The sequence below is a fragment of the Oratosquilla oratoria genome, chromosome 13, assembly GCF_046742065.1.
Source record: "Oratosquilla oratoria isolate Oo_2021 chromosome 13, ASM4674206v1, whole genome shotgun sequence".
NCBI classification, from domain to species: Eukaryota; Metazoa; Arthropoda; class Malacostraca; order Stomatopoda; family Squillidae; genus Oratosquilla; species Oratosquilla oratoria.
The window spans coordinates 62,616,656-62,633,586 of record NC_134789.1 but is presented as its reverse complement, the minus strand read 5'-3'; the positions used below and the strand labels follow the sequence as shown (position 1 = coordinate 62,633,586).

The 16,931-nt window shown below is 36.8% G+C and overlaps 1 protein-coding gene across 12 annotated transcripts in view; it reads left to right on the top strand.

Moving 5' to 3' along the window:
- The first annotated feature begins 571 nt into the window (after positions 1-571).
- The window catches only part of LOC143032462 (methyltransferase-like protein 25B), a 35,027-nt gene continuing 18,667 nt past the window's right edge, over positions 572-16,931 (top strand). For 2 of the 12 annotated variants that reach the window (XM_076197294.1, XM_076197283.1), the window contains exons 1-6: positions 1,083-1,182; positions 4,444-4,726; positions 6,272-6,381; positions 7,907-8,190; positions 8,347-8,478; positions 13,186-13,304. In XM_076197294.1, the coding sequence (XP_076053409.1) occupies positions 4,616-4,726; positions 6,272-6,381; positions 7,907-8,190; positions 8,347-8,478; positions 13,186-13,304 (756 nt within the window). In that variant the 5' untranslated portion in view covers positions 1,083-1,182; positions 4,444-4,615. Of the gene's footprint in view, positions 691-881; positions 903-1,012; positions 1,183-1,213; positions 1,406-1,908; positions 2,742-2,788; positions 3,488-4,443; positions 4,727-6,271; positions 6,382-7,906; positions 8,191-8,346; positions 8,479-13,185; positions 13,305-16,931 lie in introns of those variants that run through there. The other 10 variants (XM_076197285.1, XM_076197292.1, XM_076197290.1 and 7 more) reach the window with 10 other exon arrangements.

Below are 16,931 nucleotides of genomic sequence, written 5' to 3'. Positions count from 1 at the left end.
CCGGTCATGTGGCGGCGGAGGACGTGCACAAACACCTTACCAAAGTACTCCACAGGGGAGATCGGCCGGTATGAAAGGGGGGCGAAGACGGGTTTCTGGGGTTTGGGAATGAGAATGGTATGGGATGCCTTGAAAAGTTATGGGAAGTACTTAGAGGCTAGTGAGCTATTGTATAGTGCTGTCATGTGTAAGATTATGTTGTCTGGCATACGTTTGAGTAAGGTGTGCATCGATGCCTGAAGGGCCAGGGGATTTGAATTTTAAAGCAGAAATAATCCCCTTAATCTCCTCCAAGACGATGGGGCAGATAAAAAGATCTTCGTCTAACTAAGAGGGATCAACAGTCTCCTCTCCCATGTAGGAAGGGAAGAGCCCGTGGTATATAGTTACGTGTTGCGGCGGCATTGTTGCCCCACCTCGCCGATGTTTATGACAAAATAAATTACTATTACCATCATTAATGCTCCAAAATATTTAAAAAAAAACGCAAATTGAATTATAAAGAATCCCACAACTTAAAGGAGATAAGTATTATGAGTAATACAAAAATACCACTAAATTGACGTCGTGGCCTGAGTGACGGCATGACCTAAACGACGGCGTAGCACTTTGGGCCCTCATCCATTCATTTTTGATAGATTGACTGTGTTTGAAGAGTTAAAATAGATCTGGGTACCACGAACAACAACCGTAATCAAAGTTTGCATTGTAGTAGTGCAGAGGTCAATAGTTTGGTGGTTTAACATCTAGAAAACTGGAGATTCTGTATAACAGCTTTACTCTGGCATCAACTTTACACTTTCACTTAGATGACTTCTGTCGGTGATCGACGCAGCTAAACAGTGGTTTAGTCACGATTACCAAATTTGCCAATGCCAATTTGTGGCATAATTCATGTTATGGTCAAACTCCACCCCTATGTTTTAACACACTTTTTAGATGTAACATTGATTCCATTGCATGTAACATTCAAATTTGAGCACATTTTCAATTATGTTGACATTCGCGTGTGATCACAAGTATTCAATCATTGACATACAGTAGTTTGCATATTACATACAATAGTTTGCAATTGACCGCAGATTCCTTGTAGTTCACTTATATGAGAAATAACAGTGGTACCATTCATCGGCTATGACAGAATTGACATCAAAAACCTGTTTTCTAAAGCACTAGTATGAGGTCGAGGAGAACCATATAACACTTGTTTTGTCTAGGCCTATGATATTTAATTGAGTTTACCCAGAAGTCGAAGAATATCACTTTACAGTATCAAATGCTTTCTGTAGATCAAGTAGCACCATATCACAATCAATAGTTGCCTTTATCCAGTTCTGTTCGAATAGTCTGACAAATGGACAATAGATGTTTCTGTTGAATATGATTTCCTAAATCTGGACTGAAAGTCAGTTGTTTTGCTGTGGATATTCATATAAGTGATCATACACCATTCTAGGAATCTTTGACTGACATTACACTGAGAATAGGCACTATAGTCAGCACAACGAGAAGTGACCGCTAAGGCGGGGTTAGGAGATTTCCCGGTGTTGCCACATCTCCACAGATAACACGGCCCGCACGGCTCACACTGAATGCAGTGTGAGGGGGGCGGAGGCAGAGAATAAATGTAGGGCAACGTCGCTCCCCCTTGCTCATATGCCATGTCTGACTCGAGGAAACGAAACCTTTGTATAGAAAACATTGCTTTGATTTTTACCTCAGTGGTGGTGTGTGACAAAAAATGGAATATAATTATATGTGGCAACATTATAGAAATATGAAAGAAAATTATAGAAGAAAATAGAAGTATAAAATAATTATCTGTGGCAACACAGGGGGACTCCCAGTGATCTGCCCTAACGGCCATTTCTCAATGCAACGAGTATAGCTTGTCATTACCTGCCTTTGATTTGCTCAAGTTTTTGTACAGAAGACTGTAAATTTTTAGAAGTGAACATTTATGCACTATAGCAATAGAAAATTAATTATTAATTTTGTAAATAATAATATATCAACATAATATGCAACTTTCTTGACAGAAATCAATAACAATAAAGTTACTAAAATAGATTTACTAATGAATGAAGTTGTGGCAGTTGAATCATGAATGATATACAGTACCATGTTTGTTTTGATAGATGCCGAGGTCAAAGAAATGAAAGGATAAATTCATCTATTCTAACCTAACCTACATAACGTAACCTTTATTTAGTAATTCGGTACCTCAAATTCTAAAGATCATCCAGGTCATTGTCGTCATCATGAATGCTGACAGCCTGGTTATTATTGTACCTTGGGCAATTAACAGATGATGGCAGAACCCTATATTCTCTCATAAGTCCAAGGAAACCCTATTGTCTTTCTAACCACTTAGTAATGTCACCTTGAGTTGGAGAACACCCTTTCCACAACGTGAAAGCCATTGTCTAACTGACAGTGACTGGACTGGACATATAACAACATGGTGTTTGGACCATATCCTAGCAGCTTCATTCCTTAGTAGATTTGCTTGTAGCAAGGTTTTTTATTTATTTCTGCCAAGAAAATTGCATATTACATTCATGTATTATAATTTACAACTAAAAATTTACCCAGAGGGACAACAAGTACTTGTTTAAAATCATCAGGCACCACCTCAGGGGGCCTCAGTTGAGATCTATCTCACCTGCATCAATAATGGATTGAATAACTTCAACATTGAAACATTCACACCTTGAATAAGTGACAAGTTTACGATGTAGGTAATTTGTGTGGTACCACTGGCGCCATACTTAATTAATAATGCAGGGATCAAGTCTAAACCAGTTATTTTATATGTGTCAATATTATTTAGAGCATTACAGCTTTGTTCAACACTGACATTTTTCAACTTGTCTGAGTCTGAGTATGATACCTATAGATCTATAATATTCTCAAACATGCTTTACATTATACATATCAAATGCCTCGGGTAACTTTTCAACCAACTTGGCAGCCAAATCCAAAATCTTCCATAACTTTATGACAATGTTTATTTTCTTCAATCCAATCTGATCTTTAATGTGGTACCTTTTGGCATTGTACCTCTAATATTTCTCAGGATCTTTGAACTCTCTGGACTGTCTAAGTAGTTCATCCTTAAGATGAATGTGACTCCAGATTTCACTAGACATCCAATCTTCTTCAGTTCTTTGTTAACCTAACAGTTTTAGTTGGGGCTACTATATCCAGAACTGCAGTAAATACAATCCTGAATATTTGCCAGGCTTTGATAACATCCATGCAATTCAGTACTGCTGACCAATCAAGACTAGATTGTGTTGAAACTAAAGAATAGTGTTTCAAAGAGTATTAATAGTCAGATGAGTGTTTACTTGTTACTTTATATGTACATGAAATTATGTTATGGTCACTTACACCATAGGTTGATACACCACTATTAGAAATTCTGTGTTTATCTGTCACCAGGATCAGATCAATTACAGGACTACACATTTTCAAAATTGTGGTAGGTTCATTTAGTTGTTTGAGAGATAGTGATATATATAGGGTCTATAGACCTTTATACAAATAATTACTAGAGTCTGGTATTATTGACAGTTTTTAAATCACCCAATGTGATACACTCATATGATTAGAACATATCACAACTAGACAAATGTTCTCCAAAAATACCGTAGAAGTTCTGTTGGTCTGATGGTCTGTACACTATTCCGACAAGGAAGGGCTTGGTCTTTGGTAGAAGGATTTTGATCCAGAGGACCTCAAGCATCTTATTGTTCAGGTCATCACAGACATTGAATGCAAGGTCACTGTGAATGTACTTGGATACTCCTCTGCCTTACTGCCATAATAATTCCTGTCCTTTGAATATAGCATCCAGGAATGTCTATCTCACTGTTCAACCATGTTTCTGTGAAGCCTAACACAGTGGTGTTCATATTACATGCAAGTAGACTGAGTTCAGTGATCTTTTATGTATATTACAATAAGATCAATTTAGCCAAAGTTTGAGAAATAACTAAGTCAATTTCTATATTGCACCAGGCTAATAACTACTTCTGCAGAGCCGGGCAGAGCTGGTTAGGAGTGGGATTAAGTAGTATGCTTATTTGGAACACCAATTCTAGTGACCTTATCTAATATTTGCCTTAATGTGAAAGACCTTGCCAACTAATGAGTCACTAAATAATGTTGTATTATATTCCAATATATAATTTTGAATCAAATTTACTTACATAATCACAATGCATTTACAGGTTTGTGTTTGCAAATTTGGTAAATAATTACCAAAAGAGCTTAAGTTTTTCTGCATAGATAAAACAAAGCAACTGTAGAAGTTTTAAATGATCTACCTTAATGTGAAGGATCTTGACAACTTACGAGTCACTCTGTAATGGTGCATCATACCCCACTATATAGTTATCAATCAAATTTACTTATATATTCATAATGCATTTACAGGTTTATATTTGCAGAATTGGTAAATAATTACCAAAAAAGAATACATTTTTTCTGCATAGACAAGATGAAGTGACTAGAAGTTTTATATGATCTACCACATTTTAAAGAAAGGGCAACTGCATATTAACCTGTAGCCTATTCTTAGTAACTGACAATCATACATGAAGTAATAATGTCATACATAAGAATCAATGATGAAAATATTACGGCTTGGAAAGAGTTTATGGAGAATGCTATAAAACTACTGAACATGTACAGGAACATCTTAGATACCTATGTTTTGGTAAGTGATATGGTTTGTTGCATATATTAATGAATATATCCAGAATTTTCTTTTCCTGATTAGGTAAATAAAGATAAGAATATTGTTCCCAGAATGTAAATACTGTATAATAATGTGTTAAGCCATATTGTAGAATCTGCCACAGATGTGCACCAAATTGGAATGGCCTTCCTCAATAACCTAACTAACTAGTGTAGTCTAACAATGTAACCTAACATACCATAACCTTACCCAACCTAACCTTACTTTATAGCCTAATGTAACCTGAAAAGACTAACTCATGAGCCCAACCCTAATCTCTTAATGTGAGCTAATAACCTAACTTAACCAGACAACCTAACATGGGATAAGAAACTTAAACAGAGATACAAGTTATTTAGATTCTTGGTGTTTTGTCATGTTAGGCCTGACTGCTGGAACTGCTGTAATGTCATCCCTTCATAAATTTGCTCCTATTTTTTCACCCCCTCTTCTCAACTTGCCAGCCATTCCACAATTATCTAGAGCTCAATTCACCATGTCCATCCATCCTTCTATCCATTCATCCAATTTTTTGTCAAACTCTCAAATTTACTTCATCCACTTTTGCTCTCCATACTCTCTTTCCTATTCTTGTCTCACTTATCTGTTTCATATACCCAAGCTACTTAAGTACTCTCTTTCACCCAATTCAACAGCTGCTCACCCATTTTCTGTCTCATATCCACATCCTCACTCTATCCATTCTTGTAACACATGTCATATTTTGCAAACACCACCTCTTCCTTTCTGCCTACCTTAGATTACAAATATATGCTCCATATAGCATTCATCCCCAAGTACCCATTCCTCATAATACATTTCATTTTGCCCAAACATTTCTTTTTGGCATCAAAGTGTGTTGTTTGCAAGTGGTGATGTTGCAGAGGAAGGGGATGGATGCCTACATTGTAATGAAACTTCAGTGCCCCATATGCAACAGGACTGGACATTAAATAATCAGCCAACCCATTGTCTCAGGTCACTCTTGCAAAAGAACCATGGCCCTCAGGTAACTGGGAATGATCTCCAGTTTGACCAATATATCGCACAAGGAGGATATCAAGGTCCCAACAAAGTTTGCATCCTTTCCCCAACTCTACCTGGAGGTGCAGCCCGGTTCTGGTCTCTAGAACAGGTCCAGAATACAACTACTCAAAGACTGATCACCAAACCTATTGCCTCAGGATGCACTAAAACCACCCTAATAAAACACCTCACCCTACATCGCCCTACTCTAACTTTACCCAGACATCAACACAATATCTTTCTTGAATGACTTGTGGGGACACTTCAGGGGCTCTAGGTGTTTACCTGGGAGCCATGGGCATCCTCGAAGAAAGAGGAGAACAGATTGATTTTTTCACTTCCTGTACTCTGTAATTCACTTCCAAATACATTTCTCCATTAACCACCACATGCAACCCTAAATAATTAAAACTCTCCACCTCCTCAAGCCTCTCACCCTTCACATTCACATTGAGCCTGCTATCATCATTATGTCACAGATTTTTGCTTGTCTTACAGGATTTTTTTGTGGAAGATTTTTGGAATCGTATGAACCAAAGTTGGCAGAAGGTTCTCAGTGATGCAACACCACAATTTCTGGCAAATATTATCACCTCGTTGCCATGCAGGTTTGTTCACATACTCCAAAATTAAGTGTACAATCACCATTAGATTCCATAAGATACAGTAATTTAATGTGGACTTTTTCACTATGTAATTTTATAATTTTTGAACGATACTTGCAGGAGAGAATTTGAAAAGTTTTTAAAAAACCAAGATTATGAAATAAAGTTTCAGATTTGAATTTTTGTAACTGAACTGACTGCTTGCCTTAATGGAAGAGAATGTTATAAGAGGGAGATAGGCACTATATTTTAAAGGATAAGCACATAGCATATGTACTACTTTGCATAAATGTATGGTAAATCACATCTAGAAACTAAAACAATTTTTTTTTTCCCTTCAATTTGCCCCATTAATTGAAGATACCAAGCTGTTTTTTTATCTCTTCTCTGCCCCAACATCCATTGTTTGCAAAAAAAAATATTGTCGCCAGCACCATCTTCTATTGACATAATGCAATGTATTGTTGACTATGGTGGAACCAATACAAATTGAATATTTTTTGGGGAGTGAAAGTAAAATTCAGAATCAGCTGATCTCGCAGGGGATAAACTTGAGGATCAGGAGATCATACCTGGGTTATAAGGGTATATGTTTGAGCCCACATAAAGGGACATTAGAGATGGGAGTTACTCCGGTTCAGACTCAGAACATGGTGAAAATGATGACCAAAACAAAGGGGAAAATGATGTTTTGTTGGCCAAATGGATGCACAGGATGCATACAACTTCATGGTTCGTACCTTTTATTGTCTTTAATGTCCAAGGCTCTTTATTCAGTCTGGCAGAACCTCATGATTCAGTAAAATTTGGATAAAGGGGACCCTGACAACCATGTTCATCATGTAGTAGGCCTAGGCTTAACAACATATATGTGCATAGCCATGAACATAATGAAGCAATGGCATCAGGGTTGGCTCCAAGTACATGTACAGTACTTATACATGGGCTTAAGTATGGATTTTTATGTACTTGTACTTGGAGTCTAAAAATTCAGTGGTATTTTTAGGCCTATTTGTACTTGTATTTAGACCCAAAATACTTGAAAAATACCAAGTACAAATAAGTACATTGTATTTAATCAAAATTTATATGCTGTATATAGACTCAAGTGAACTTTGTGTAAATACACTTACCTGTTACTTTTAGCTATAAAATTTCTGAATATATTACTAATGTTGAACAAGAGATAATATTTAATGTCCTGATACCTATACATTCTGCATCAAATTTAGTTTTATTACTAATGTGAGAAATATATGGATAGTCTTTTGCATTTGCAGCATGGAGAATATCACTTATTCAAGTTATTCATAAAGTATATGTTCTTGTCTGGGGTATAGGCTGGATGTTATTGTGGCTAAGTAGCATGCAGATGATACTTTAGGGTCTGTATGGGGTGCCCCTACAGATGGGAAGGAAGGGGATGATACTCTCTGTCCATCTTATTTTGCCACCATTTACCAGCAAGTAAATCCATTCTGCCTTGGTTTTTGAGACTTAAGCATCAATGTTTTCTTTCTCCCAACAGGTCAGAACATGTCCTACCATTGTCTCTGTTGGCCTTTCGAGCATCAACCTTCACTTTCTCTCTTGCACGCTCTCCAGTGAGATCACCCCAAGTCTTTCAGGACTTTCTTCTAAGTAGCCGGACAGTCAGACAAGCCAACATTTGTTCAAAAACAAGTTCCCATGACAAACCATGCTTCAGAGAGAATCACACTCACATAGATTCAGAATCATCATGTGATTCAAACATTTTCAAGGAAAGAACTACTGACACAGGAGCTATAGATGAAAAGAGAAAAAGAAATGGTGATTTGAAAAATATTTCTGTGAAAACTTGTAGTAGATTACTTTGTAGTTTATAGCAAGACATGTATGGCAAATCAGCAGAACAAATTGACACTACATCAAAATGTGACTCGCATGAAAATATAGGTAATAATGTTAAGATAAACATGCCCACAGAAACCATCACAACCCCAGGGCAGGAGGTACAAGAGGAAGGAAGAGCAGTGGAAGACTCTGTTGATGCTCAGATAAGAAATTTGGCAAGGAAGCTTACATTATGGGGAGATGCCACTAATGAGCTCAGTATAGGTATGTCCATTGTGAATTTGTGTATTTGATCATTTCTTTTTAATATCATATGCAATATGGGGTGAAATATGCTGTTCAGCTTAATAGTTGATTAAAGACTGAATTAGATATATTTGTGGCCATGACAATGTTCTCCACTTGTTTGTGAAGAACTAGGTAATAGCAGAAGTATAGTGAAAGTATCAAAAAGTGTTCTTTGATATTTCCATACATATAGTTAATGTTTTTTATTCTCCATTTTGCCTTGTGAGATGGATGTCAGAGAGTCTCCCTATTGCTCATCTTTAAAACAATCTCTCTCTTTCTCTGTATGTTACCTAGTTTTACCTCATTGTATTATATGGGAAGGGAGCTATGCTCATGGTGACCCATCTTTGTATCTTTCAGCATCAAGTTTTTTCTTAAAATCTTTCAGTATATTAGTTCATATATTGTATCTTCCAATAGTTTGTAATGATCTCTTTTTGTCCAGGACTGTGTTTTGGGGGGCACATAAACTACTACAAATTTTTATACTTTTCATGTAATTGCTTTCAACTTTTATCATAATAGATTCTACATTATTTTTTCTTTCTGTTATCTTTGTCACATTCAAGTCTTTCCTAGTAAAGATAATACTCCCTCACCCTGTTTTTCTTTCTATTCTTCGTCCAACAGTTGTATAGACCTTGTCCCTCAGTATTTTGTAATAGAGTACTTTTTAATTTAGTTTCTACAATTCCCATTATGTCGGTTTTTTCTAATGCCAGATAGTCATTCAATTCATTCAGTCCTGAAATCATTCCGTGTATGTTGGTATAGGCTATATTTAATTTTTTCCTTTCTCATTCTTTTCTGTCTACTTTGTATGCTTTTTTTATATACTATTTTCTCAGCCTCAGGTCCACCACTCCAAAAAAAAAAAAAAAAAATCAGTCTCAGTTCTCATTTCATTTTTTTTCATTTGCTTCATTTCTAAGTTCCTTTTCTTTCTCTTTTTCTTCATCACTCATTTCTTTTTTTATCCATGCATTGTTGTAATGTTCATTATTTGCTAGTTTTGTTGTTCCAGAGAGTACTTTCTCTGCTATTATTTGAGACTTAAGTTTCACTTTCAGTGGCCTATATTGTTTTTCTTTTGAGTATTTTCCTATTATGTATGTTTCCTCAATTTCTTTATATTTTGACCTTCCTCTTGAATCTCAGAATTTCTTTAACGATCTCCTTCTCCTCTTTTTCTCTGATATCTAGGAACATCATGTTTCTCTTTAATACCATAGATTACAATGCATCTTTATTTATCCACTGGGGTAAAAGTAAGGTGATGAGATGTACAAGGGGTGAAAGTGGCAGTAGACTGGAAGTGAGCATTAAGGGAGAGCGACTGGAGGAAGTGGATAGTTTTAGATACTTGGGTGCAAATGTGGCAGGAAAAGGTGGAGTGAAGGTGGAGGTAGAATGTAGATTGAGAGAAGCGAGTAAATGCCTTGGTGGATTAAAAAGTGTAATGAGGAATAGACATTTGGGAATGGATGCTAAGAGGAGACTGTATGAAGGAGTGATTGTGCCAACAGCACTGTATGGGGCAGAAACATGGAACATGAGAGAGGAAGAGAGAAGGAGTTTGTGTTTGAGATGAGGTGTCTGAGAAGTATGATAGGGGTTACTAGGCTAGATAGAGTGAGAAATGAGGAGGTGAGGAGGAGAACAGGGAGTTGGGAGATAGGGTGGATGAAAGAGTATTAGGATGGTTTGGACACATGGAAAGAATGAGTGAAGAAAGACTAGTAAAAGAGGTATGGAAGGCAGATGTGGAGGGAGTGAACATGAAGGGACATCCTAGGATGAGATGGATGGATGGGGTGAAGGGGGCTTTGGAGAAGAAGGGAATGTCTGTTGAGGAAGGACGGGAGAGGACAGAAGAGAGGGGTGAATGGAGAATGGTTGTATATGGATGATGTTGTGATGCATGAGGTGGAATGGGCGGGGGGATGGGGGGTGAGGTAGTATGTGTGAGCAAAATTTGATGCAGCCCGAGGGGATTTCTCCCCGTCTTCTCCTTTATGCATGGGGTGACAGAGAGGGCGGGTCGCCGATTAAATGAAGCGGCCTTGCTGTGAATGTGCTGTGTCTTGCGACACTGTTTCTGACCCAGGGCAGTGGACAAGGTGCAGGGATGACCCGTCATTCAGGAGGTGCTAAGATGGGAGGGAGGGTGGAGGGGTGTGGAGTGTATTCAGGGATGGAATGGGTGGGAATGATTTTATGCCTTTTCCTTTTTGGCTACCTCCCTTGTAAGGGGGAAAAAGCCTTGGTATATGTATGTCCCTTACCAAATTACCTTTCTCCCTTATTACTTAATTACTGTTTCCTTAGCATTTTCCTTGACCTGTTGCTCCACTATTTCTTTAGAAGATAACTTTTTACTTTCCTGTTCTACTTTCCGCTGTTTATTTCTTGGAAATCATTTTCATTGATCTTCTCTTCCACTTTCTTAGTCACTTCCTGCATTTGATCCTTCATCTCTTTCTTTAACCCATTCAACTCCGATGACAAGATGTCTTGTCATTTGGTCAAATAAAACAAAAAATCATAAAACACCAAAATGTTTGATCAAACACCAGAAAAATATGACGTCAGTCCTCACTTCGCTGCGAGCGAAGCGAGGATTGACGTCATATTTTTCTGGTGTTTGATCAAACATTTTGGTGTTTTATGATTTTTTGTTTTATTTGACCAAATGACAAGACATCTTGTCATCGGAGTTTAATGGGTTAATGCCTCATTTCTATTCATATCTTCATTTTTTCAATCTTTCATTTTCTCCCTTTATCCTATTTATTTCCCTTTTCAAATCATCTACCTCCCTGTTATTCTCTTCATTGGCCCTCCTTTTGAGTTTGATTATTTCATCTAACAAGTCATTGATTTCCCTATTTCTCATTACATTTTTAAACCTGGGTTCTCTTTCCAATTCTCTCCCTCTATACATAATTCCACTCTATCAAAACCAGAAAAAATCCAAACTTTTGGTGGTTTCAGGGTTTCATTTAGGCATGTCCTTTTTGGGATTACCCCCCAGAGGCGATTCCACCCTACTTATGTCAAGGCATCTCTTTGTTGGTTCTTTATCCCTTGGATTTCTGTTTTTTTTTTTTTTTTTTTTTTTTTTTTTTTTTTTTTTTTTTTTTTTTCATTTTTTTGAGTAACTGGCCAAGAAAAAAAAAAGACACAAAGACAGTTACATTTTTGGTCACTTGTAGTACACTTCTCCTTCCCGTTTGTGTAAACACAACTAGGGCCAGTTCCAATTTTGTATTTACATAGTTGTATCATATGGGAAGGGAGCTATGCTCATGGTGACCCGTCTTTGTATCTCTCAGCATCAAGTTTTTTCTTAAAATCTTGAATACTGTTTGCACACACTGCTTCTTTGTCTAATTTGTTCCAAATATCTATCACTCTGTGTGGGAAGTTTTTTTTTTTTTTTTTTTTTTTTTTTTTTTTTTTTTTTTTTTTTTTTTTAAAGTTTCTTTTCATGTCCTCTTGTTTTCCATTGTCCCATTTCAATAAATCATTCTTATCTAAGATTTCCATTCCTTTCATAATTCTATAGATAGTAGGTCTTCTCTTTCCCTTCTTTGTTCCAGAGTAGCTTACCTTGTATTCCTCCATTTATTTCAATTTTTCTTATTAGCTTTTTATGTGGTACTTTGTCAAAAGCCTTCTGCAAGTCCAAGAAAGCGCAATCTGCCCAGCCATCTCTTTCTTGTATTATTTCTATTAATCTTACGTAAAAACATATTAAGTTTGTGGTGCACGATCTTCCACTTCTAAAGCCAAATTGTTTAGGGTTTAATATTTTATTCTCTTCCAAGTTTTTGATCCATTTGTTCCTGATAACCTTTTCGCATTTTTTAGCTACTGTCTGAAGTTTGTAGGATTTTCTTTGTTTCCTCTTTTATATATTGGTATGATGTTTGCATTTTTCCAATCTTGCGGTACCTTTCCTTCTTTGAGTGAGAAATCTATTGTCTTGTATAATTTGTCCGTTAGTTTATCTATACACTCTTTCAGTATCCAATTTGCAATTCCATCTGGTCCATGTGATTTCCTAACATCAAGGTTTTTTATTTGGTCTCTTATTTCTTTCTGTGTTACCTTTATTTCTTTCATTTTAGGGGATCTTTCTCATTGTTTATCTTCCTAAATTTGTGAGCTCTCAATTGTAAAAACAGACCTGAAATGTCTGATCATAACTTCAGCCATTTCTATGTCATCTATATATTCTTTATCTCCACGCAGTTTTACTATTTCGTGCTTGTCTTTTAATTTATCATTTATATGTCTGTAAAAGAGGTTAGGTTGATCCTTGCATTTGTCTATAATATCTTTTTTGTAGTTTCTTTTTTCTTTCCTGCATATATTCACATATTCGTTACAAAGTTTTACATATGTTTGCCATTTGGATTTTTTTTTTTTTTTTTTTTTTTTTCCTTATCTTTTCCAGGCTTTGTCTCTTTTGTCTTTAGCCTCACTGCACCTTTTGTTATACCAACACTTTATATAAATCTCTTTTTGCTTCTTTCTTTGGTACATATTTATCAATTCCTTCCTTGTACTTTTCTTTAAATATATTCCATTTATCTTCCATCTTTGTTTCCTCTTTGGAAAATTTATCCCAGTTGTATGTATGAATGGATGCATGTATATTTTTCCATTACATAGCTGCAGGACAGCATGCTCATCTCCACCATGCCTTCCGACGTCATGTCAAGCCCAAGAAACAGCACGAAGCAGCACGCCTTGCCACTGTTGCTGCAATGGTCAGCCATGCCACTGATACGGTACTGTGTTTCTTTTGTTTTTTCATGCTGTGGTTTCCCTTGTCATACATATACACACATACCTTTTTATAAGTAGGGGGACCACATTAAAGCATAGTAAAACTTCAAGGATCTGGACTAATTGGGGGTGTAACCCTGGATCTCAAAAAATTTAGATCATTCTGAAATTACAGGCAGCCTGACTCCCACTTATTCAAATATATAATAAAGCATGTCACACTCACTTCACAACACTGTAATTTTATGCATCGTTGACATGAAAAATATCAGTCCTCCAGATTTTTGTGGTAAGGCAGATATGTGAAAAAGCTTTGGGAAAAGGTAAGGGTGTTTTTTTGGGCCTTTATACATACATACATATATCAAGGGCTTTTTCCCCCTTACAAAGGAGTAGCCAAAGGGCCTTTATGGATTTGGAAAAGGCTTATGATAAGGTGGACAGGAAGGCATTGTGGGAGGTTTTCCAGATACATGGGATTAGGGGAAAGCTGTTAAGGGCAGTCAAGAGTTTTTACAAGAGTAGTAAAGCCTGTGATTAAATGGAAAATGGAGAGAGCGAGGGGTATGAGGTGAAAGTGGGACTGCATCATGGTTGTGTTATGTCACTGTGGCTGTTCAGTGTGTACATGAATGGGGTGGTGTTGGAGGTAAAGGCGAGGGCAATGGGCAGGGGACTGGAGATGGTTAAGGAAAATGGAGAAAAGTGGGAGGTGAGCCAATTGTTACCAGAGTCATAGGAGGGATTAAGGGAGTTAGTGATAGAATTTGGAAAGGTTTGTGATAGGAGAAAGTTGAATGTAAATGTAAGTAAAAGCAAGGCAATGAGCTGTACAAGGGTAGAGGATGGCAGTGAGTTAGAAGTAATTCTAAAAGGATAGGGGCTGGAGGAAGTGGATAGCTATAGGTATTTGGACTTGCATGTGGCAGGAAAGGGAGGAATGGAGGTGGAGATAAATTGTAGATTGAGAGAAGCAAGTAAATGCCTTGGGGTGATTAATTTTTTTTTATGAGAAATAGGCAACTGGGAATGGATGCAAAGAGAAGATTGTATGAAGGGGTGATTCTGCTGACAGAATTGAGTGAGGCATACTTGAAATTTAAGAGAGGCAGAGAGGAAATGTTTAAATGTGATTGAGATGAAATGTCTGAAAGTATGGTAGGGGTTATTAGGTTGGATAGAGTGAGAAATAAGAATGTGAGGAGGAGAGTGGTAGTGGAAAAGGAGATGGCATATAGGGCTGATGAAAGATTATTGGGATGGGTTGGACACATGGAAAGAATGAGTGATGAAAGATTAGTAAAAGGTGTGGAAGGCAGAGGTGGAGGGAATGAACTTGAGGGGACAGCTGAGGATGAGATGGATGGATGGGGTAAAGGGGGCATTGAGCATGAGGGGAATTTCTGTTGAGCATGGAAGGGAAAAGGCAGGAGAGAGGGATGAGTGAAGAAAGACTGGGTATGGATGATACTGTTATGCAAGGAAGGGAGGGATGGGGGTAGGGGTGCTTATGTGTGAATGATATTTTGACACAGCCCAAAGGGATTTCTTCCCATCTTCTCTTTTTCTGCATCAGGGGACGGAGAGGAGGGATTATCAGTTAAGTAAAGCAGCCTTACTGTGGATGTACTGTGTCTTGCTGCATTGTGTTTGATGCAGGGCAGTTGGAAGATGCAGGGATGACCCATCATCCATAATGAGCTGAGATGGGAGGGGTGGAAAGGGTGGTAGAGAGGAGTGAAATGGGTGGGAATAGATATGTGCCTCTGATTTAGCTACCATCCTTGTAAGGGGAAAAAAAAGCTTTTGGTATATAGATAGACAATATTAACGGATAAAATATCTATCACAAAGATTAAACAAACAAGGTAGAGGAGTACTTCTTTATATTAAAAACACTTTTAAGTGCCACTGAAATTGAAGTTTAGGAAGATGAATCAGAATCTGTAGATATCGATATAACTTGTACAAATTAGACAAAAAAAAATTCCCTTGGTTTGACTTACAGACTGCCCAGACAAAATGGTCTTGAAGAATTAGAAATGATCAATTTTATCTCGCAGATTGCATAAAATGACCAGTGCATTATTCTAGGAGATTTTAATTTTCTATTAATTGACTGGGGCTCACTGATAGGAAATGGAGAAAGTTCAGAATTCTTAAATACAGTTTTAGACAATTATTTGATACAATGAAAATCCATGTGAACAAGTTGCATAAACACGGCAAAGGAAACATGGAATGGAAGTGAAGCGTTTATTCCTGACATTCCGTCTGTTGACTTTCTCAAAGGAATGAACATACTAGATCGTGCAAAGTTTATATACACGCTTGGTGGCTCAAGGGGGTATATGAGCATAGAATGCTGTGTTCTGATTGGCCTGTTGAGACAGCCAATCGTGAAGTGCTATACTCACTGAGGTATTACACAAAGGTATGGATAAGACCAGGAAATCCATAGAAGCTGCAGACTTCATTGTTCATCTCAACATCAATAGGCTGGAAGACTTGGGCTAAATCCTCAGCGGGTATAGCACTTCACGATTGGCTGTCTCAGTGGGCCAATCAGAACACAGCATTCTACACTTGTATACCCCCTTGAGCCACCAAGCGTGTATATAAACTCTGCATGATCCAGTATGCTCATTCCTTTGAGAAAGTCAATAGATAAAATGTCAAGAATAAACACTTCATTTCCAGTGCATGTTTCCTTTGCCATATTTGATACAATGTGACAGTCCACAAAAGCTGGAAATGTTTTTGACGTAGATTTTATATTATTACCAATTGTACATTGAAAAATAGCAACCAAAATGTACCAAACTTTAAAAGAGCAAATTTACATTGTCAAGGGAAAAATTAAAAATATTGACTGGGACTCTTTTGACTGATTATGCACATAATTCAAATGAAAGATAGAACATTTTTAAGTGCAAGATTTTAGGAATAAAGATGATCAGCACATAAATGTCAACCAAAGTGGTTAAATAATAAAATAAGAGAAAAAAATTACTGCTAAAGAGCAAGCCTATCCAGAACATAAGCAAAACATGTCTCCAGGCCATTTGAATACATAAAGAGACATGAGAGATAATTTAAATAGAACCCTTAAACAAGCCAAAAGGAATACTGCATTAGCAAGTAAAGAAGACCCTATTTTTTTTTTCTCATATTTCTCCAGAAAATCCAATAATCATTCTAAGATTGGTCCACTATTTACAAATAGTGGAAACACTAAAGTGATGATACAGAGATGGCTGAACTGTTATATGACTTCTGTATTCAGTACAGAAAACATAATTACTATACCAGCAGCACCTCTTATTACAAATTAAACAGTGGAAATTCCTGAATTGTCTGTTGATATGATTTGCAAGATATTAGATCAGTTAAAGAAGAAAAATCACCAGAGCAAGATTAAATTTATCTAAAGATTATTAAAGAGTGCAGTGTAAAAGTAGCATTACCATTTAAAATAATATTTGACACTTGATTTGTGATGGTGTGGTCCTAGAGGATTGGAAGAGAGTAAATGTAACACCTATATTTAAAAATTACACACCTTAAGTCTAACATCAGTTGTATGTAGAGTTTTTTAATCTCTTTTAAAGAAAAACATGGTTACATTT